The sequence below is a fragment of the Cucurbita maxima genome, unplaced genomic scaffold (genome assembly GCF_002738345.1).
Source record: "Cucurbita maxima cultivar Rimu unplaced genomic scaffold, Cmax_1.0 Cma_Scf00026, whole genome shotgun sequence".
Taxonomy (NCBI): Eukaryota; Viridiplantae; Streptophyta; class Magnoliopsida; order Cucurbitales; family Cucurbitaceae; genus Cucurbita; species Cucurbita maxima.
This window is the reverse complement of record NW_019272042.1, coordinates 2,430,031-2,454,053: the sequence shown is the minus strand read 5'-3', so window position 1 is coordinate 2,454,053 and position 24,023 is coordinate 2,430,031. Positions and strand designations below refer to the sequence as shown.

Genomic DNA, 24,023 nt, shown 5'->3' with positions numbered 1-24,023 from the left:
TTTCGGAGAACGTCAAGAATATGTATGATTGTAAGTTTAATAGTTTTGGATCGAATTTGGACTTCTTTATTTCTTGGTGTGATTGGAAATAAATTATGAGAAGAATATGTTTGTAAAGGTGGATTAGAGTTTTATAATTTTAGTGAAGAAATCGTGTTGATCTGAGTTTTGAGTGAAGGAATCGCGTTGTCCAAGGCTTGTTGTTTGTGGCCGCGTGTCGGACGTCTAGGACGTGTTGTCCACGATGACATGCTTGTTCTAAACTCCTTTTTTACTTGTTTTCATGTTAGAAAGACCTTTACTATTATTTTTGTGTCAATATGGGGTGTATGACTGGTCACCAAAAGCATGTCTACACCCGCTAGGGCTAAATGGCCCAAATGGTAATATAGGAAAATGTGACTTATTTTCAATTCTTCTTACCTAGGTCATATGCTATCAATGTCATTATTGTTGCCTACTTGCTTTTAGCTTATATGACATTGCTTTCTTTAAAAAAAAAATTCAATGTATTTTCTTGCTCACGTTTTCTAAAACATTCTTTCAAACGTGACTCGAAACTTGAGTATATGCTAATATTGTCTGTGAAGTGCGAATTTCACATGACTATCTTGTTCACTGGTTTTGAACAAGTACTACACAATTGTTGTCTTGCTGCCACGAGAGTGCGATTGTGCAATTGACACGTGTGAGTACATCTTTGCATTGTTTGGCCTCCGTTCGATGGTTTTCGCCTCTATTTGAATATTGATGCTATTTTTGTGTAATATAGGTGATTACAAAAATACAAGCGGAAAAACTAGTTTGAGAAGACACGCGTCATCCAAGTAAGTAATCACACGGACCTTAGGCAAGTAATATTTGTAGGGATCGCTAGGACGTGCTAGCGAGCGATCATTCCTTACTCTAGGTGGTTAGAAAATGCATGCTAAGGACTTCTGAAGGCCGTTTTTGGATGAGTTTGTACTATAGGTATATTATGGTAAATTATTGTTATGCCCCTAGGTTGAGATTTCTGAGTAGCCTGTTATTTTATGTACTATGTGAAACTAGAAAGAGAATATACATGACTAGAATACGAGTTGGGCAATATGATTGAGTATGTTATGCATGATGTATGAAATTGAATTTGAAGGTGTTAATATAACACATGCGGAAGCAATTTGGATCTTAGAAACTTTTAGAACATCAATTATAGTAAATAACTAGCATGTTCATAAGTATTAAAACTAATCTTTTGTAATTCAAATTCCTTTTTCCTCACGAACCGGTTTCGAACCACTACTAGTGTCTTCTCCACTATCCTCCGGCCTTAGATTCGGGATTGTGGAATCCGGTGAGTGACTTAAACTTGGGAGGGATTTTGTATATATGAAGAGAGTGTTTGTGAGAGGTTTTTCTCAAGGTTTTTCACCAAGAAGAAGCCCTTTTATGTATTATGATCACTCTATTTATAGAGTCATGTTTGCATGTTCATGCAAATTTGAGATCACCAAATTTTGACACTCAAAATTCCACTCAAATGTTTGGGATTATGTGGCAAGCATGCATGCTTGAGTTAACTAAATTTTGACACCTCAACATTTCACTAACATGGATTTTTCCATTAAATGAGGTTAACATTTTGACTTTCTTCATTTTGATTCAACAATCAATTTGAATTATTAATTTCAAATTAAAGTAATATTAAATGATTAATTAAACTATTTAATTAATATTTAATATTAATTCAAATGCCAATCCCAATTAATTCCGACACATATTTGATTAAGATTATTTAAATATCTCATATTCCCTCTTTTTGTTTAATTCGTAAATAAAACAAAAATGCGGTTAAATATATTGTATATATGTAGTGCATTCTCCCTAATTTGAATTCGAACACTTTGAACTCACTCGTCACACTGTTCTATGGTTTAGTCTGATATGAGCTAGCAGAGGGACCTAATGGACCTATAGATCATGGGCTCCAACGATCCAAGATTAACCGGTTAAACTCATTAACCAACATTCGTTAACTACTAGGACATTCCACTATAGCCTAGTAGTTGCACTCCCCTCACTATAGATATATTTCTGTCCATTTGATATAACCATGATTGGTAAGTCGATCCTTCACAGGTTGTTCGTAACTAGAGTTGGGTCAATTTACCGTTTTACCCCTGAAGTTACTTCTTGTTTCTTGTGTCTCACTCTTCCTCTAATGAACAATTGGTTTGTGGTCCAATCAGTAAACTAGATCCCTCTCAGGCCAATGAGAGGGTGGGGCCCCTTGTTCAAGACCTGAAGTCAGTACTTAAGGGAACTACCTTTCTTCTATCCCTAAGAGTGGGTAGGACTGAATCCATCTTGCACCCCACGTCCCCAGCCATTTACCCAGTCTTACCCCCGAAATGGGAGGCTTATGGAGTCGGCGAACTTGAGCCACTCTCACCCATGCAAATCTAAGGATAATTTCGAATAAACAGGAGTTCATGGTTAGCTCAGGATTAAGATCGAGTTACCTAGGTCATCGAATGAAAAGAAAATAGGTCTTAATAGTAAACGACATTATAAAGTGAGAGTGATTTTCTTAATGGTTCGATCTTATGCAATACTCATTGCATAGGACGCCCCCACTCACATGTCTTCACATGTACAATTTTAGTGATCACACTGTTTAGATTAATGATTGTAAAGTTCACTTTATTCAATAACAATTTTTACTGAATAAACAATAATAATAACTTTATTGAAAATAAAATATGTTTTTGTTTACAAACTATGAGTTTTAGGACATTAAACCCAACAGAAATTACCAAAATGACTCTACGATGAAATTTGTGATAAATGTTTTTTTATATGCTTTCCACTATGCCATAACTGAGGATTTGCTATTGCGATTTGTTCTCTTGGTAATTGATTTTTGTTATCTCCCTGTTGAGCTTTTTTAGTTGTATGTGTGCATGATATAGTATGTGTTAGCTCTAAGTGTTGTGTTCTCCATGTAGAGGGTGTTTATCTGCAAAAAGCTAGGGAGTTAGAGTTAAGTTGGCTAGACGATGACCTAACACAAGACGCCTCTAGTAGACTGAGTACCTTAGGATCGTGAGTGACAGTGAGAGGATCTAGACTCTAATGCTCCTAGACTAAGAAAGACTAGAAAAGTTGAAGCAAAGCAACCTGCAGTGAAAAGTTCGCGTTAAACCACCAAGCCACCTTAGGAATCCAATAGACTTTCTCAACACCATATGACCAAAACAAGGTTTAAATTATGGATTACGCACTTAGGTGATGGATAGGTGTATCTCCCTAATAAAGTATGCATGAAAGTACTAAGATTAGATTTGGGTGCTACAATTAGTGCGGCTTACACATTGACCTTGGTTAAAACGTTTCCAGTAGACCCTGCACCCCAAGATTGTGAGCGGTTATCAAAGGTTTAGACCTCAGTGCATCCAGAGATTTGTATTAGCCCCAAGGAGCTAACCCCAAACGTCTTGGAAATGACAGATGAGATTTAAACCTTGTCACAATCGCACTTTTGATGACAGCGGACTTGCGATTGTTTGACACTCACTTCCCAGCAAGAAGTGAGTTAAGTCAATTCATTATTATGTCGCCTACGGCCAAGCGACGTATGCTTGAGCCTCTAGCCCCAATTCAAGAAGAAAGTTTTAGAAAACGGGGGCAGAGAGATTTCGAAAGAGAGTTTTGAAATCAAGATTTGAGAGATTGAAATTGGTGTTATATGTGATGCAAACAAAAGACAACAATAACGGCTTACGACATATAGCTATCGGGTAGGGATGCCTAGAAGCCCCTAAGAACCTCATAGGCCTCCACAACAATCAAGAATGACAAAGATAGTTCATCAGCCTATAGTAGTGTGAATAGGAGCTAACCTCAAACGTCTTGGAATATAGGGAGGGATTGCTTCCCCCAAACCTTGGCGACTTTATGGTCTCGTGTGAGGGTCTATCAGCTAACCTCCATGAGTGATGTTTAAATTGCTGTTCAGATTCAAATTCTGATCCAACCATAATGCATCACAGATTATGAGGTCACACCTCAACCCAGGACACTGAACATTCACTACATAAGTAAGGCAAACCACCTAAGTCGTAGAAAAGAAAAATCGGAAACTAGCACAAATCTTTAGTTGTACGCTTTAGTTTAGAGACCTACTCGAAACATTAGGATACCTAGTTGCTCAGCTAGGAGTGGAACCTAGGGCCAAACTCCCTAGAGTCCAAAGTAAACCTCGTGGATACTTACTAGGATACGGATGCAATCAGAGCCTACAAGTAAGTTGCTTACTGAGTATTTTTATACTCACCCAATTTTTTCTTTCTTTTTCGAATGAATGTTCGCTGACTGCTACTTGAGATTGGAGAGCGTTCAAGAGATATAGAGTCATAGTGGGGGTCATTCCAGAGCAGCAGTTCATCTCTTGTATTTTTGTATTTGAATCTTTTCTATTTTCTACTAGAATTTTATCTCAAACCCTTTTCGCATTTAAATTTTGAACAACGGGTCTTGTAACTTGATTTCGTTTTGTGTTTTAATTGTAGTGTTACTTGTTTTTAAGTTTTAAATTTTATCGCATTTTCACATTTCATTTTATTTTACTTTTATTTTTACTTATTTTCGTTTTCATTTTTCCATCGCAGTCTGATTTTCGAGACCTCAAAAATCACGTTGTGACAATCAGGTTACTATAGCGTATGGATCACCATGGGTACAAAGATCTAGTGATTTCAAAATCACTTCTAATATAACATTCTTAATACTTGCTCACTCTAAATACCATATTTTCTCATAATTCTCAGTTTCAGATATATTTACGTTGAAAAAAGAAAAGAAGTCTCTTAGCAAACAATATTTTTCGATGTCATTGAGAGAAATAAACCCAACACTGAGTAGAAGTTCCAAGGGGAAAAACAATGATAGTGGAGAAATTAATTGACATGAACAACCATGCCCGTTTTGCTTTATAGCTCAATTCATGAAAGAACACCAACGGATGGAGAGTGATCGAAAATTCAAATTCCTTTCCTTCTGCAAGACCTCCAATTATGCACCGTCTTTCCTACACAACATCAACCAAATTCAATCAATAAACCTCAGTAAACATCAAAAGACCATTATGCCCTAACACCACTCTTATATCACTTGTTGTATCCTAATGTCATAACCAAAATGTTATGATACTCAATTGTTGTTGCGGAAGTGGAAGCAGAAGCAATATCGATCGCACTCATACCCACAAACAAAAATTAAACAAAGAGACACAAAGATTTGGTTCAGAGTGAAGAAATTCCCCTACATCCACGAGTGGAAGCCAAGTCTCTCACACTCTCACGCTACAAAATCTCTTTTCTAAAATTATTTTCAATTGCTTCGAAGAAAATACAAAATGACAATGACTTCACACATCAAAACAATGCTAGACATACATTTATACCGGCATAGAAATACTAATTCTTATCCATGAACCAAATACATGAAAATATGAACCAAAAGAGATTACCGTATATACTCATGGCAACTAACAACAAAGACATCATACCTCTTTGGTAAGAACAATCTCCTTTCTTGAAGCACTGAACTTGACTTGTGAATTCGTTAAGGAAACATGAACTATTAGAAACGACAACAAAGTTTAAGGAAACATGTTCTTTCAAGAAGTTAATGTAAAAGATTTCAAGGAAGAGTATATCACCGGAATGAACATCTAACTCAAGAACAATACGTCTAAAGTCTTGTGAATCAATTGACACAAAAGTTCCATAATCAATGTGCTCCATTTCCTCCAATTCCAAAGGTAACGAATCCAATTCACACAACATCACTTTGGGCTCATGACCTAACACCAAAAATAATATGTTCTTGAAACCAAAAGAAACACAAGATTCTTGATTCTTGTTGAAGAGAAGAAAATATGTACGAACTTGAGCGTTGAAATGTGAGCAAGACTTTGGTTAATGGTTGAAAAAGAGTGAAGTACATTGAAGTAAAGCCACGGATTTCCATACGGAGCATAATAATGTAGAACAGCTCGAGGGGAATTGTTGAATGGTGAGGCTCATCGGAGTTAAAGTAGGTGAAGAATTCAGGCAAGATTTGGAGCGATGCAATGAAGCGATTGGAAGGGGGTGAGGCCATTAGGGTTAACATGGACGATGTGCTTTTGATGTTGGCTTTTTGACCAATGTGACAGAGTATTGGGATTGTGTCCAAAAAAGGAGCCAAGGGGTCAAGCTTGAACATTAACATGGTTCGTGGGATGATAGCGTTTCAATGGAGGGCCTAAATTGTTTGAATTTGATGATGGTTTTATATTAATGTCCCTCACTTTTGTTCTTTCTTTATATGCATGAATTATATAAGAAATCAAATGGGTAGTAACGAATTTTATTTCATTTAATAGTTTTTTTTTTTTTTTTGGTAAGTTGCGATGAAGGATAGGTTCATGCACATCCTATTGTCATTCATTTTTGTTCATAACTCTCTTAGTTTATATTCTTATTTATTTAATTTATAACCGTTCATAACTTTCATTTATTAGTTCATAACCCTTTTGGTACATAAATCATTTTCATTCATGTACGAGCATTAATATTGCTTTAATTCATGTATGAGAGATTAAGTATGAGAATGAGTATCACTCTTAGTTCCAGTTGGTCATTGGTGAAGGAAGAATTGTTGTTGGAAGGGACAGTCACTAAAAATCCATTCTCTAAACTTCTCTTTTTATAGCAATTTGTCCCAATTTCATAACAATTCTCATGACGACTTGGCTACAAATAGAAGCACCAAATTAGGTTAGGAAACTAGCTTCCAACCTAGACTCGACCTTAGCCTCGTAGTTGAACCTAAGTTTGAACCTCAACCTCGTAGTTGGACCTCAGCCTCATATATCTCACACACTCACACTACTGACTCTCTTTCTTCCAGATGTCACTAGATAAATACAAAATGACACCAAATTCTCCCAATCAACTTGATAATTTTGCATGAAATTGGTCTCATAGAAATCATTTTGAAAGTAGCCTTCGATTGGTGGAAGAAATCGAAGAGATTAATGAAGAACATCCAAGATCAGTGTTGTTGTTATCATTGTTACAAGGATTATGGGGATTTGGTTACGTTTAGGATTACGGATACGATTACAATGAAGTACTATGAACAAATATAGATTAACGAGAACTAATTAGATTGTATTTGAATGAGATTTAAGTCTTGAGAGCTTGATCAATAATGTATGTATGCACGTATTTAGACAATTAGAGAACGAGCTAAATTATTTAGTTAGGCTAGTTACAATCCTATGAGTTGAGATGATTCAATTATGCTACTACGTATAAAACAATTAAGGGTTTGCTAGCTTATTCTTAATCATTGACCGTCTAGACGAGTCTTCATAATATTCTAGTGATTATGGTATGAACGATATGATGTGGAGATGTTAGAGATTTGATAGTTTTTCCTTAATAGTAAACCATGAAGAGAGTATCCACATTGATATCACATGACAAGTAGACAGATGAATCCTATGGGTTAGATTATGATAGACTATAAGCACCAAGAAACTAGATGAGCGATGAAGAATCAAAGAAAATGATGAGCTCCAACGAGCTAGATTAAGAAGAGCAATTGAAGGGAAGAGTAAAAAGCTATTAACCTAGAACCTCAAGGTAACCCTCATTAGATAGATGGGCTCCCACAGGTCGAATGATGGGAACTAATGAAATGAAAAGAGTTAATAAGGTTAGATGACGAGTATCTAGCCTCAAAACGCTTATAACTTTGATATGTGATATTTAGGTCTAGAATAAGACGTAATAACGATGTAAAATAAATGATCAGTCTACCAGTAAGCTAATTATTATATATTTGCATATTCATTTATGCTACTTTTATTTACACAAATCAAACCTGAGTTGTCAACTCGAGGTGAGTTCATATACAAACTATGAAATTACAGAAATCGAGATAGATCTGAACCGTGGTTTTGACTCATGACATTTTTATACATGCATATGTTCGGTGATTTGTTTTGTGTACAAATATCTTCACGATCATAGTTGTGGTCCGTTGCTCAAGTCTCTCGAAAGACAAATTGTTACAACTCAAAACTCGAGCATGGATTTCCCATGTCATATTATGGGAAAATAGACCTCAAATTGAGCATTGGAGTCAATAGGTGCAAAGATTGCACCTCGAGCATCTTTTGTCCGGTACAACCATACCCTTCCCACTTGAGATGACAATTCATTAAAAAATCTCGAGGGATGGAGAGTGATTACGAATTGAATTTCTTGTCCATCTTCAATACCTCCAATAATGCATTGTTCTTCCTACAAAACACCATGAATTTATTCATACACCTTTCTTCCATGCATATGAACAATGAATGGTTTGAATTAATTACCACTTGGCTAAGAATAATCTCTTTCAATGCACATGTGAACCTCACTTGTAAGTTCGTCACGAAAACATAAACTATAAGAAAAGACAATAGGTTTTGAAGAACATCAACATTTTTCTTTTAAGTAATATAAGAAAAGAATCAAGACATGAACTATTTATCACCTGTTATAATGTTTCTAAACTCTTCTACAACATGTTGGAAATCTTTCGAATCAATTGAGACAAAGGTTGCAAAGTCAATATTGCAATTTACGTCATCCTCATGATCATCTGGATCCGACGACATCATTTCACAAATGAATGTCGATTGATCATCAGTAGTAATAACTGGATTCAATATGTTGAGATCAAAATGAGATTAAAGCTGTTGTACCAAAAGCGGAAGCAAGATCGATCGCACTCACACACTCACAAACAGAAATTAAACAAAGAGACACAAAGATTTATCCGAAAGTGTTTACAAAATTAAACAAAGATCATCCATGGGTAGCAACCCGTCTCAATAATCAAAGTGTTCACAAAATGTATCTCACACTCTTTTACTACAAAGTCTCTCGACAAAGTTTCTCTTAGATGTCACTCAACAAATACAAAATGACATTAAGACTCAATTAAATTCAATACTCTCAACCTTCCTAGACAACCCTTTATATAGTCTGAGACGATTCATGTATCAAAATGATGATATGAACGGCTAGGGTTATGAATTTAATGAGAGTTATGACAATACATATTCGTGACAACTTACAACAAAAGTGTTCAAGAAAGAATCAAGATTTTGTTCTTGATCGAGATTTCGTAATCAAAGTGTTTACAAAATGTATATCTCACCCTCTCTTATTATAAAATTTCTCTTAATTTTCACTCAACAAATACAAAATGATACTCAAAATCAATCAAATTCAATACTCTCAACCATCCTAGACAACCCTTTATATAGTCTGAGATGATTCATGTATCAAAATGATAACATGAATGATCAGAGTTATGAACTTAATGAGAGTTACGACAATACAACTTTATGACAACTTACAACAAAAGTGTTCAAGAAAGAATCAAGATTTTTTTCTTGATCAAGATTTCATAATCAAAGTGTTTATAAAATGTTTATCTCACCCTCTCTTATTACAAAATTTCTCTCAATTTTCACTCATAAGTATAAAATGACAATTAGACTCAATTAAATTCAATACTCTCAACCATCCTAGACATCCCTTTATATAGTCTGAGATGATTCATGTATCAAAATGATAATATGAACGATCAGAGTTATGAACTTAATGAGAGTTATGACAATACATTTTCGTGACAACTTACAACAAAAGTGTTCAAGAAAGAATCAAGATTTTGTTCTTGATCGAGATTGGATTATCTTCTTGAAATCAAACGGAAAAAGATTTTAACTTGGTCAAGAAATGAGCTATATACTTACAAGAATTCCGAAAAGCAAGGACTGCGCGAGGTGGGTTATTGTAAACTAGAGTGAAGAGCATTGAAAAACAAGTTAAGCCGTTGGTCAAATAATGGCAGAATTTCTTGAGTGGAATCCTCCGAGTGCAAATCTGTGTATCTGAATTGATGTAACAGATAAAGAAGGAAGGTTTGAAGCCTAATGCTGCTACGAAGTGAGGGGAAAAGTAGGAGACTCTGATTGAGAACATGGATCTCGAGAATTCAACGTGGGCTGTTTCATTAAGTTGAGTGAGTAGACAACATGCCCTAAAGAACCGATGGATGTGTTTAAGGCCGAAGATCAACATGATAAATGGGTAAGGTAGGACAAATCTTCTAGTCTATGGATCATTTTATATTCAGGGCACCATCCTATTGATACCAACTCTTGCTCATCCTTATAGATTTCTATCGGTTAGCTGGCTACTCCTAATAGTCCATGCATCGTTTAGTCAATTATAAGAACTAACTCCATCTGATATAAATCAAGATAGAGAAATTTTCATACTTCAAGGTTGAATTACAAGGAAAAAAAGTCAAGAAGTTACCTGAACTTTAATCACTTGTATTCAAGCTATGATGGACTCGTTAAAAGGAAATTCTAGATGTTGGAATCCTTTCTTAACTGTTGTATAAGGTTGAGTTGTAAAATAGAGATGCATTAAAAGTATTTTAATTTACATTTAATAAACTCAGAGTTGAATTTATAGATCTTATTATAAAGATGGTTACTAGATATAACACATTTTTTTTATAACACATTTTTTTTATTGTATTATTTTAATTTTTATTTAGGTTAGTTTTTAATATGATAGTTAAAGTTATATTGTAATCCTCCCAAACTATATAAAGCCTTCTTTCTCTTTGAATAGAGTTTCTATTTTAGTTTGGTTGAGAGGTAAGTTTTTTACTTTACAAATTCTTGTATTTATAACTTGCATGCTATAGTTATTCGAGTGGTATTGAACAAACCTCTTGTAGAGATATTTGAATTACAAGTTTAGAAACGAGTTTGCTTTACTCTTGATCTTGATCATCAAGGTAATCCGTTCCAAAACTTTCCTTTAGGTAGATTCTTGTCATTTTTTGAGTTCTTCAATAATTTAGATTTAAAGGTCTTGTTCTTCAACAAAGTCATTAAATCAAATTCTATAAGTTTCATAGTACTATCTCTGACATCAGAATGTAAACTCTTGTCAATCGAGATTCATTCATGGTTAGAGGTGTGTTAGCAAGTCCCCTAATTATCCCCATCCCCACATGATAGACACATCTTAGTGTATGATACTAATCATACATGTTAAAATAGAATGCAATTAAGGCATAATCTAAACCATTAGCATATTCATGGTTCATCTACTTGACGTGATATCTAACCTACACATCCTTAAAAAAAGCTTAATTAAAAAGGTAAATATCACCCATCTTTATTCTAATTGGTCCGAAATAGTCTCTACTATAAAAATCGAGTTCATAACTTTGAGGGGTTCATATTCTCATTTAGTTCATGACTGTTTCATATTCTTAATTATTTTGGTTATTAGCTCTCATTTTTTTCATAATCATTTTGTTTCATATTCTCATTTATTTGGTTTGAGAATTAGTATTGTTAGGCCTATATAAATGCTTTTCTATCATTTTTTGAGGTTTGGATTCATTGTCATCTTGTATTTTCCTAAAGACAATTGGGAAAAACTTTGTAGTATAAAAGTGTGAGAGATAAACTTATAAACACTTTTGTTATAGTAATTGGTCACCACCCGTGGATGTAAAGGAATTTCTTTTCTCCAAACCACGTAAATTTTTGTGTCTCTTTGTTTAATTTTTGTTTGTGGGTGTGTGAGTGCGATCGATCTTGCTTCCGCTTCTATTACAACAATTGAGTATTAGAACATTTTCGTTGTGGCATTTGGACTACAACAATTGAGTATCATCACATTTTGATTGTGGCATTTTTGCTACAACAATTGAGTATCAGAATGTTAAATGTTATGACATTGAAAGTTACAACACAACAAGTAATATTAGAGGTATTTGGGGTATTATGAAAGTCTTAACTTCATCAACCACTAGTCGTGCATACGCCACTAATTATCGAAGATAAGTTTTTCATTGCAAGCTTACTTATTTGTTCTTGAAAATCATATTTCCAAAATTTGTATATCAATCTTTTTTAGAGAACTTGGTCCTCAAAATTTAATCACGCTAGCAAGACAAATAAGCATACAAAATGTGCATTTGCTTTTCATCTTTCCTTATATAATAGTCATTGTTGCAACCGAAGCTGATCTCAGTCATACACTTACCAACAAATAGACACAAAAATTTACCAGATTTGAAGAAAAGAAATTCTCCTACATCTACGAATGACAACCAATTACTATTACAAAAAAGTTTACAAGTGTATCATTTACATTCTCGTTCTAGAAAGTCTCGACTTATAAAGTTCATCTCAATTGTCTCTAGCCAAATACAAAATAGCACTCTCTATATCTCATAACATTGCAAGTGTATCAGTATCGTAACACTACAAAACTAAAGCCAGAAGTGTTGCTAGCAAGTATTTTTTTTTTTTTTCATCTTAATACATGAACGGTCCTGTCTTCCACATCCACGAGTAAAAATTATCCTCACAAATTATTACAAGTTCTTTCATCATATTGTGCATCACTCACCGTTACTAAGAAAATTTACTAGAAATCATCCCATATAAAATTATTCAAAGCAAATCTTTGGTTGAGACACCAAAAAGGAATATGCACTTTATTTTAACAGATAGTAACTTTCAAAAGCACTTCTTAACTCTCATATCTATAATATCACTCTCATTCAGATGTGGTATCAGTTCATTCATATACCGCTCATTTACTCGAGCACCACACATATTAACTTTGTTTTTTTGAGCTCGAGAGGTAAGGGTAAGGTATTCGAAATTCATAACAAAATTACGATATGAGGTCCCCTAGTGAATATGCTACTTGTGAGAATGACAAAATACGTTAAAAGAAATTCACATTCATAACAAAATCTTCAGCCATTTGAGTATCAATATTTTGATCATAACCTGGGAAAATAGACCACATATTGACCATACATCCCAAAAGCTGGGACACTAATTACACTTTGAGAATTAGTTGTCTTATAAAACCAAACCCTATTCGCTTTATACGTAAAATTAAGGAAAAACATCATGGGACGAAAAGTGATATGCAGCTCAGTTTCATCTTCTCCTTCATAACCTACGATCCTACAATTTCCACTCTGTTCAAAATCAAGCAATTTTAAAGCTTATATTTTGCTTATTTTCTTTCAAATTATAAGCTTTTGAGATGAACATGAACAATATAATACCTCTTTAGTAACAGTAATCTCCTTAGATGCTATTGAGAACTTGACTCGAGTACTCGTTGCAGCAACACGAACTGTGACATACAAACAAGGGTATCAAAATCAAAATCAAAATCAAATTTGAAACAAACAAATAAGAGAATTGATACCTAAATCATCTTGGAAGAGAGGCAATTCTTTTATAATTTTCCTTAACACTTTAGAATTAACAGTGAAAAATTTGCCATATTCAACTTGGCCTAAGCTCTCGGCTTGTGGTGGTGACAATGGCAATTCAAGATGCAATGGTGGGTCATTGCCTAAAAGGGAAATCGGGAAATCAAATAAGAAATTGAAGTGATTTTCTTGAAAGATTTTGAAGGAAATTATGTTCTTGAAACCAAAAGAAACAAGATTGTTGTTTCTTGTATACTAACTTGATGGATTCTCATATCTAAGGATCATTTGTTGTCTTGATTCCAAAACATGGATTGACATTGAAGAAAAATTTCCGCCATCCAACATAGCATCGTGGAAGGACTCGAGGGAAACCTTCGAACTGTAATAATGATCGACGGAGTAGTTGGTGAACAATCGGCACGACATTTGCAGCGTTGCGACGAAGCGAGGTGAAGTGTGCGAGGCAATTAACGAGAGCATAAACGCAGTGAATCTCACGTCGGCGTCCTTAGAAATTTGAGTTAGTAGGGAGGTTGCGTCCAGAAGAGGTTCAAATTGTTGAAGCTGGACCAAGAACATGGTGGTGGTAATGACCAAAATTCTTTGTTTCAATTATTTCTCAAGTTTAGACTTCTTCTCCCCAATTGAATTGCCTTTCCTTTTTATAAACAGCCATCCATCTCATACCCTACATTTCAAATTTCATGGGATATATTTTTTTTTTATTTGAATTTCAATTTAAAACGTTTAGGTCAGTTTGATAATCATTTTGTTTCTTTCCTTCTTAGTTTTTAAAAATTTAGGTCGGTAAGCGATAGGAGTTGAAAGAAGAGTTTGATGGCGTCGATTCGAAGGAAAGTCATTGGAGGATTCGAATCGAAGTTCTTCGAAATATGGTAAGTTTAGGGTTTGGATTCTCTTTGTTTAGTTACTGGGTTGAGCTGATTCTTGCTCCATTTGATTCTTCTTGATGTTTATAATAGGTTTGGTGAAGGAATTGTGAGCAATCAAGTTCGATTGGAGGAGAATACATCTTCGTCGAAGTTTTGGATAAATTTTAGGGTTTCGAATTTGAAGAATTTCTTCATCTAGATTCTCCCTATTTTCTTAATGATTTGGGATGGAAGTGGTTCCAATGAATTCGACTCGATGTTAGTTTATGAATCGTTGAAGGAATTCGGAGCAATCGATCGAAAAGATCCCCCATTAGAACGGAAGAAAATAGCACAAATACAAATAACTAAAGCACAAACAAACGCGAACTTGACGTTTGAAATCTTAAGCAATTACGTCAGGACCTTTTAAATATCGTGAAGTGTTAGTAATCCAAGAAAGAGATTAGTTAACCAGAAAGAATTGTCGGCTTACGTACCGCATCTTCAGAATTGTAACCTTCCCATGGAATCAAATTGATTTTGACTTCACTCCTCTATACAGAAATCAAATCGATTTCATCCCCTACGGACAAAAAATTTAATACTTGGAAGGCAATTATCCTAAGCATTGGACTACAAACGAATACGAACGTACATCTCATACTAGAAATACCATTGGTCTTTTAATAAAGAGTCGGTTGATATAAAATAAGATCAAGAAGCGATAATATGAACGACCCATTGTTAACATTTAAGATAAGCTCAATCACATTTGTATGGCAATTATCCTAATTATTGGACTACAAATGCTTGCAAAAGCACATCTAATAGCTCAGGTACCATTGATCAATAATGAAGCTCAAGTACCATTGATCAATAATGAATAGTCTTTTGATATAAAATAAGGCCAAGAAACGAGTTTGTAAAGACCCATTTGTTAACATTTGAAGATAAGGTCACATCACATTAGTATATATTTGCGTTTGCCGGATGTCAAATACGAGTCTATCGCTTGGAAGGCAATTATCCTAACCGTTGGACTACAAATGCTTGCACAAAAGAAAATCTAATACCTCAAGTAAGACCAATGAATAGTATCGTTGGACTACAAACGCTTGCGCAAAAGCATTTCTCGTATATATTTGCTTTTAGAAAGGCTTGCGATAAAAGTAAGTCTCATACCTCAGGAACTATTATTAACATTTAAAGCTAAGCTCACATCACATTAGTATATATTTGTGTTTGCTGAGAGTCAAACCCGGGTCTATTGCTTGAAGGCAATTATCCTAACCATTGGACTACAAACACTTGTGGAAAAGCACGTCTCATACCTCAGGTATCATTGGTCTTCTAATGATTAGTCTATTGATATAAAAAAGGACAATGAAGAGACATTGGCAGAAGTCATGATAAAGGGCCCTGGTCTCGGAAGAGATGCAGCGTTAAGAGCTATTCGTAGAAGCGGTATACTCTTAAGTTTCATACGGGATGTAACCCCTATGCCACATAATGGCTGTAGGCCCCCGAAAAAACGACGTGTGTAAAAATAAACATTGAAGAGAAATTTCAAGAGAAATAAATAATTCAATGATTTGATCAAAAAATATTACTATGGTTCGAGAGAAAATAAGAGTATCGACTCGGACACTAAAGTGGAAGTGTGTTGAATCATGAAGAGACATTGTGAAGAGCCATTAACATTTAAAGATAAGCTCATAAGCTCACATCACATTAGTATATATGTGTATATATCTGCGTGTTGAATCATGAAGAGACATTGTGAAGAGCCATTAACATTTAAAGATGTATATATCTGCATTTGTCGAGTTCAGTTGAACTCGAGTCTATTGCTTGGAAGGCAATTATTCTAACCGTTGGACCCTTGATCGTGATACCTGATTACTTCAAAAACTCAAAAAAATAAAGTTAAAAAAATAGAATCATTTACAAAGATTAAAACTAATATCACAATTATCTTTAATTGCATGAACTTTAAATCTTTTTGCTCTAATATATAAGAACTCAATGGGATTGAAAAAAAATAGTTGTTTAAAGTTGAGAAAGAATTGTAACACCACATTACCACCACCATGTTCTTGGTTACGCTTGACGACTTTGATCCTTTCCTGGATGCAATCATCCAAGTCCATGAAATTTCTAAGTACGCCGACATGAACGTCTCGCCATCGTCGTTCTCGATGAGTGTGTCGGACCCTACCCATGGCTTCGTTGTAAAACTGCACATTTCGCCCAAATTCTTCGCCAACTATTCCGTTGAAAGGCATCACCGTTGGAGGATTTCCCTCGCATCCCTCCACGATGCCATGTTCGTTTCTCTAGGGCGCGTTTGGTTTCAATGTACCTCATTTTTCTCCACCATATGAACCAATTGACCCTTATATTCTCAACTTCAAGTTAGTTTATACTCTTTTATTTACACAAATCTTTGTGGATTCTTGAACAAATATTTCATTCTTTCTAGTATTGTTATGCTTATAATAAAGACTTGTCTCATATAATTTTGAGAGGTGGAGTAATTGTTATTTTGGATTTAGTCAGTGGCAATTGGATGAGTTTTGTAAAAGAGACTTTGTAGTGTGAACACTTTGGTTATAGTGATTGACTATCACGGGTGGATGTAGGAGAATTTTTTCTCTCCAAACCATGTAAATCTTTGTCTCTTTGATTCATTTTTGTTTTTGTGTGTGAGTGCAATCGTTCTTGTTTCCACTTCCACTATATTAATTGGGTATCACAGTATTTTTGGTTGTGATATTAGAACTCAACAAGTGATATCAGAACATTTTAGTTGTGGCATTTTAGTATAACGAGCTGTCATTTCATTCTTTTCCTTATCTTGTTCTTGCATTTCTTGTTAAAAACACTTCTAGGAAATGCGGACACATTCCAAATTGTCACCTTACCGAGAAGTGGATGGAGGAGCGGTTGAATTGTGCAAATTTCTTCTCAATTATTCAAAGGATTTAAGACGATATATACTAATGAACTACTTCCCTTCTAATCAAGGTAATTAGGATTCAAGACGTTTTTCGTTTTTGTTCCATTTCATGACTTACGAAAAATGATATAAACAGTTGTTTTTTATATGCTATCGTATCTATTATTTCTTGTTTTATAAATTGTTTAAAACAAATTATTAATCTTTCACCGCTTATGTTATTTATATTATTATGAAAAAATCTCAAGTCAAAATCTCTATGGAAAACGAGGAATTTATTATTTTGAACAAGCAGGTATTGTTCGTGAGCTAATATCACGACATTCTAAGTATTTTTTTTTTATTTTTTTATTTTTTGAAAAGTTCTTACGTTAAATTTGTTGGTTGATGTTTTGTAGAAGGGAGAATGTGATATTGTAGGTTATGGAGAAGTTGAAACTCAATTCAAAATCAAGCTCCATATCTTGCCCTTTTCCATTAAGATGGCAATTGAGGTCGAGAAGATATGGTTTTATAGGACTATGAATTCTCATTGTGGAATGTTTATCCCTACTTTGAAATCTCTTGCTCGTTATGAGATCATATATTTTTCTCAAAGCTAATATTGATATGCTTTCTCATATCTTTTCTCTATGATATTCATTAGAGTTAGGTTGGATACTCAAAATATACATATAAGCCTACTTGAAATGGGTTTATGATGTATATTTAAGTATATCTTTGATATATGTCAATTTGAGCATAATCCAATCGATAATCTTTTAGTTATGTTCATATATCAACGAGTCAAATAGGGAGTACAGTTTTTAACCTAACCTAACTCGACCCAACCTATCATCCAAAATAGCCCCTATATGTTGTGGGGTTTTTTTATTTTTTATTTTGTTAACTATGAGAGTTCTAATAATAAGGCAATTATCCTAACCGTTGAACTACAAATGCATTGTACGCTACCTAGTAGGGTGATTACATGACACTCCCGTCCAATCGAACCAAATTTGCATCAAGGCTGACCTCGCACATCAACGACCAGTTTTAAGTATTTAGAACCACAATTCGTCCTTCGTTCTTCACGTCCACCGCAAAGGTTCCTCCATATTGTTCAATGTCATTCCATTTCAGTGCTCCTTCGAGCTTTCGTCTATTATGGAAAGGTTTCTTATCTAAGAATGGGTCTTCACTAGGTCACTTGTTGGTCTTATTTTATATCAACAGACTATTCATTAGAAGATTAATGGCAACTAAGGTATGAAATGTATTTTTGCAAGCATTTGTAGACCAATGGTTAAGATAATTGCTTTCAATAGACCTGGGTTCGACTCCCAGCATATGCAAATATATATTAATACATGATGTGAGGTTATCCTAAAATGGTAACAATGGGTCTTCACCGTGTGCATTAAGTGAGCTTATCTTTAAAGTGGTAACAACGAACGTGATGCTTGGTTGGTCTTTATTTATATATAGACTATTCATTAAAAGACCAATGGTAACTAAATTATGAGTGTGCTTTTGCAAGTGTTTGTAGTCCAACGACCCGGGTTCGACTCCCGGCAAACGCAAATATATATATTAGTATATGATGAGAGCTTATCCTTAAAGTGGTTGATCTTCATTTATATATAGACTATTCATTAAAAGACCAATGGTAACTAATTTATGAGTGTGTTTTTGCAAGCGTTTGTAGTCCAACGGTTAGGATAATTGCCTTCCAAGCAATAGACCCGGGTTCAACTCCCGGCAAACGCAAATATATATATTAGTCTTTATTTATATATAGACTATTCATTAAAACACCAATGGTAACTAATTTATGAGTGTGCTTCTGCAAGCGTTTGTAGTCCAACGGTTAGGATAATTGTCTTCCAAGCAATAGATCCGGGTTTGACTCCCGGCAAACGCAAATAATATATATTAGTAATATGATGAGAGCTTATCCTTAAAGTGGTTGGTCTTTATTTATATATAGACTATTCATTAAAACACCAATGGTAACTAATTTATGAGTGTACTTCTACAAGCGTTTGTAGTCCAACGGTTAGGATAATTGCCTTCCAAGCAATAGACTCGGGTTCGACTCCCGGCAAACGCAAATATATATATTAGTAATATGAAGAGAGCTTATCCTTAAAGTGGTTGGTCTTTATTTATATATAGACTATTCATTAAAACACCAATGGTNAGTAGGGTGATTACATGACACTCCCGTCCAATCGAACCAAATTTGCATCAAGGCTGACCTCGCACATCAACGACCAGTTTTAAGTATTTAGAACCACAATTCGTCCTTCGTTCTTCACGTCCACCGCAAAGGTTCCTCCATATTGTTCAATGTCATTCCATTTCAGTGCTCCTTCGAGCTTTCGTCTATTATGGAAAGGTTTCTTATCTAAGAATGGGTCTTCACTAGGTCACTTGTTGGTCTTATTTTATATCAACAGACTATTCATTAGAAGATTAATGGCAACTAAGGTATGAAATGTATTTTTGCAAGCATTTGTAGACCAATGGTTAAGATAATTGCTTTCAATAGACCTGGGTTCGACTCCCAGCATATGCAAATATATATTAATACATGATGTGAGGTTATCCTAAAATGGTAACAATGGGTCTTCACCGTGTGCATTAAGTGAGCTTATCTTTAAAGTGGTAACAACGAACGTGATGCTTGGTTGGTCTTTATTTATATATAGACTATTCATTAAAAGACCAATGGTAACTAAATTATGAGTGTGCTTTTGCAAGTGTTTGTAGTCCAACGACCCGGGTTCGACTCCCGGCAAACGCAAATATATATATTAGTAATATGAAGAGAGCTTATCCTTAAAGTGGTTGGTCTTTATTTATATATAGACTATTCATTAAAACACCAATGGTAACTAATTTATGAGTGTGTTTTTGCAAGCGTTTGTAGTCCAACGGTTAGGATAATTGCCTTCCAAGCAATAGACCCGGGTTCGACTCCCGGCAAACGCAAATATATATTAATATATGAGATTTGAGCTTATCCTTAAAGTGTTAATAACGACTGTGTTGCTTGTTTGTCTTACTTACAAACTATCAAACTATTAATTAAAAGACCAATGGTACCTAATTTATGAGTGTGCTTTTGCAAGAGTTTGTAGTTCAACGGTTAGGATAATTGCCTTCCGAGCAATAGCCCCGTGTTCGACTCTCGCAAATGCAAATAAATATTAATATATGATTATGATTAAGATTGTCCCCTAAGGGACACCTAAATTATGATTATAGTCTAATCATTAAAAGACCAATGTCATTATGATTTAATTTAGTTTAGGTTACCATTGTTAATTTCATTAATCTATTTCTTAAGGCCATTAGACTTGGAAAATATATAGTAAAAGAAGTGCTCTTTAGCCAATGACTAAGTTTATTTGCAATTCTCGAATCTCAAACAATGTTCAACAATGTTCTTGCCTTGAGATATTCGATCAACAAGGTAATTCGAATCTCAAACAATGTTCAACAATGTTCTTGCCTTGAGATTTTGCAATTCTACCTAGTTTAGGTTCTTGCTTGTAGAGTGATTCGAATCTCAAACAATGTTCAACAATGTTCTTGCCTTGAGATATTCGATCAACAAGGTAATTCGAATCTCAAACAATGTTCAACAATGTTCTTGCCTTGAGATATTCGATCAACAAGGTAATTCGAATCTTACTCCCCTTGTAGTAGTTCCTTATCTTATTAGCTTCTTTGCAAGCGTTTGTAATCCACCAGTTAGGATAATTGCCTTCCAAATAAATACGTAAATTCAAAAAAAATGCGTTGAACTTGACGTAAATCTGGTGGAGCCCTCAAGGCATATGGAACCATGTTAGGAACCATGAACCTTCGTAATAGTACGATATGCTCCACTTTGAGCATAAACTCTCGATCAACCAACTACAGTCCCAAGTTTACTTTGTTACAAAAATGTTATATTAATATATACTTGACAAAGTTATCATATTTCGTATACTATAGATCTTTCGATGTCGTCTCGATTCTATCTGAAAAATAGGCCAAATATCGAGCATACAACCCTAAAGGGGCCGCGATTACCCCTCTCGTTGAATCACTCGACTTGAATAGCCACACCCTTCGTAATCGACGAGCCAAATTACAAAAAATTGTCATTGGTTGGAGACTGATTACAAAAACAACTTCAACACTTGCTGCAACACCTCCAATAATGCATTGTCTTCTCTGCATAACATTAGCCAATTTAAAAGATTGAAATAATCTTATAACATCAAAAGAGACACAATTACCTCTTGGGTTAGAATAATCTTTGTCTTTCCATAAGAGAATATGACTTGTGAATTGGTTAAAGTAACAAGAACTGTGAAAAATCCCAACAAGATCAAGAACACATAAAGAAATTTGTGACAATGTTATTATAGTATGAGTTATTATATATTACCATAATCAAAATCATTAAAACATGTGACAATGTTTATGAACTCTTGCGAGTCAATTGACACAAATGTTCCAAAATCAAATGCCCCAACATCCATCACCTTAGACGAAGGAAACATTGGTAACTCAACTTCCTCGAAATGCCCTAAAAGATCCCAAATGGGTATCAGATTTTAAAGAACTCAAATGGGTTTGAAAGATATAGATATTACAAACCAAACCATTTGAGCCATCAAAAAATTTGAGTATCGCAGTTGCAGCAAGAAATCGCCAAGGAATGGTACATGAATAAACATTGATGCAAGCTTCGGACATGACTGCAAAACAAGATTCTTGAATCTAAATTGTTCAAGAAAATTAAAATTGGTGAAAAGGGTATAAACTACAAACCACGAAGAGCCACATTGGAGTCCACACGATCTGGTTCAGGAAAAGTGAAGGTTAATGAAGAAAAACCTTTGCGTTCAAAATTGTGCATGAAATCATAGAAGCTTTCGATGTAAATGAATTTGTAATGAAGTTGGTGGCACAAATATGCATTGAAGAATTGAGGAGATAATTGGAGTGCTATAATGCAACGCGAGGAGGGTGTCGTAGCGGCCATTATGGAGAACATTGTCGGCGAGAATTTGATATCAAATATGTCATCGTATGTCTCGGCGAGGACGGAGGTGGCATCCACAAGGTCGTGCATTTGGTATAGCATAAAAATGAACATGATGGGAGAATGGTGGATCGGCTGTGGTTGATGAGGTTTTAGTGTACACCTTGGGCTATTATAAATAGTATTAGTGTCAAACATTGAGCTGTGTTAGATAAAACCTGAAATTTTTCCTTATTTAGATTTACACGTTTTAATTAGTTGATTGAATACATTCCTTTCACCATTTGACAAAAAGTAAAATGGATTAACAAAAGTGGATTAACAAAAGTTTTAGATACAATTTTGTACGAAATGACACAGATTTAGTTGGGCACTCTCGAGCGGTTAGATATTTAAATAGGTAAATATGTTCTGAACAAATAATCACTCATTTTAAGGTAAAGTTTGAGCAATTATCTCTCTCCATTCTTTTTATCATCTTTATTTTCTTCCAACAACTTCCCTCAAACGATTTCCTCTCACCGAAAAGGATTTCAGTTGACCATTATCCTTGCCGATTGTCGAAAAACAACAAGTGGTATCAGAGCCAGGTTGAAGCCATTGGTAGTATATCATTTCGGAGGAGCCAATCTTATCAACAGTCAAGTTGAATAGCTTAAGTGGTTAGAGTGTCGACCTAACAATGCACAGGTCTTAGGTGGTTCGAGTAGAAGAAAATACAAAGCGCGAAAATACACACATCGTGGGATTCATCTTGAGCAGGCTCGCTCGCTCGCTCCTCCACGCTGCCGCCAAGTGCCGGCATCTCCATCACCGCCACAAAGAGGCCGACGCCGTGATGACGGGCGTCGAGTTGTCGTTGAGCGAGTGATCAGGGAGACAACGACCTCCATCGTTCAGTACCCGCTCCATCGTTCAGTACCCGATGTTGACAAAGTCCAACTACAACGAGTGGGCCTTGTTGATGCGCGTCAATTACGATTTGTGCCCCCAAAGATGCTGGCGTCTCTCTCCACCAAACGCACCGAGCAGTTGCGGAAGGAGCTCTCGGAGATTCACACTCCTCACTGGAGGAATGGCTTGCACGCCTAAAGCTCCACGACAACACAGGCGAGAACAACGGGCCCTCCAGCCGTAGAGGCGGTAAGAAGCCATGGAAATCTCGCGGGCGCATGCGCGGGAAAGAGGCGGATCAAAAGAAGGAGTCGACCGATGACGGGCCAATCTAGTGCTCGTACTGTGGGAAGAGAGGTCACCTGAGCAAGAATTGCTGGAGCAAGCTTAGGAACAAGGAGACGCCCGAGAAGGCCCATGTGGCTCAATCCGAGGAGGACGAGCCAGATCTTTTTATGGTGACTGCATCAGTCCTACCTAACGTCCCTAATCCCGAGGAAGAGCTCCCCAAATCCACGGAGGTAATCGACGACAGCATAACTGCTCCGGTGAGCGTCGAACCCGAGGAAGAGCTCCAACTGTGCATAACGAAGGCACTGGCTGGGGAGCCAGGTCAACTGAAGAAGGAGCATCGGCGATGGGTCCTCGACACGGGGGCAACCAGTCAACCTCTCGGCCAGGTACCGGAGGATGGAAGACCTATTAGGAAGAGGTGAACCACCTGGAGAGCAACCAGTCAACCTCTCAGCCAGGTACTGAAGGATGGAAGACCTATTAGAAAGAGGTGAACCACCTGGAGAGCAACCAGTCAACCTCTCGGCTAGGTACCGGAGGATGGAAGACCTCTTAGGAAGAGGTGAACCACCTGGAGAGCAACCAGTCAACCTCTCGGCCA

General features: G+C 35.7%; 3 protein-coding genes and 3 non-coding genes across 6 annotated transcripts; 3 read left to right on the top strand and 3 right to left on the bottom strand.

Annotated features, from left to right (window-relative positions):
* Positions 1–4,873: 4,873 nt before the first annotated feature.
* Positions 4,874–6,167, bottom strand: LOC111498889. The gene is made up of 4 exons (XM_023150244.1): positions 5,934–6,167; positions 5,705–5,848; positions 5,552–5,622; positions 4,874–5,071 (listed from the first exon to the last, which is right to left on the bottom strand). Exons 1-4 carry the CDS (start codon positions 6,157–6,159, stop codon positions 4,874–4,876), a joined length of 639 nt encoding a protein of 212 aa, XP_023006012.1. The 5' UTR covers positions 6,160–6,167.
* Positions 6,168–8,036: 1,869 nt separating this feature from the next.
* LOC111499327 lies at positions 8,037–10,007 on the bottom strand. Its single transcript, XM_023150903.1, has 4 exons — positions 9,848–10,007; positions 8,578–8,742; positions 8,417–8,487; positions 8,037–8,342 (listed from the first exon to the last, which is right to left on the bottom strand). The coding sequence occupies exons 1-4, from the start codon at positions 9,906–9,908 to the stop codon at positions 8,142–8,144; spliced, it is 498 nt and encodes a 165-aa protein (XP_023006671.1). The 5' UTR covers positions 9,909–10,007; the 3' UTR covers positions 8,037–8,141.
* Positions 10,008–18,885: 8,878 nt separating this feature from the next.
* On the top strand, positions 18,886–18,957 carry TRNAG-UCC. The gene has a single exon. It is a non-coding gene; the product is annotated as a tRNA-Gly (tRNA).
* A 271-nt stretch (positions 18,958–19,228) lies between these two features.
* On the top strand, positions 19,229–19,300 carry TRNAG-UCC. The gene has a single exon. It is a non-coding gene; the product is annotated as a tRNA-Gly (tRNA).
* An 812-nt stretch (positions 19,301–20,112) lies between these two features.
* On the top strand, positions 20,113–20,184 carry TRNAG-UCC. The gene has a single exon. It is a non-coding gene; the product is annotated as a tRNA-Gly (tRNA).
* A 1,005-nt stretch (positions 20,185–21,189) lies between these two features.
* Positions 21,190–22,324, bottom strand: LOC111498888. The gene is made up of 5 exons (XM_023150243.1): positions 22,021–22,324; positions 21,852–21,947; positions 21,635–21,775; positions 21,483–21,553; positions 21,190–21,417 (listed from the first exon to the last, which is right to left on the bottom strand). The coding sequence occupies exons 1-5, from the start codon at positions 22,322–22,324 to the stop codon at positions 21,190–21,192; spliced, it is 840 nt and encodes a 279-aa protein (XP_023006011.1).
* Between the last annotated feature and the right edge of the window lie 1,699 nt (positions 22,325–24,023).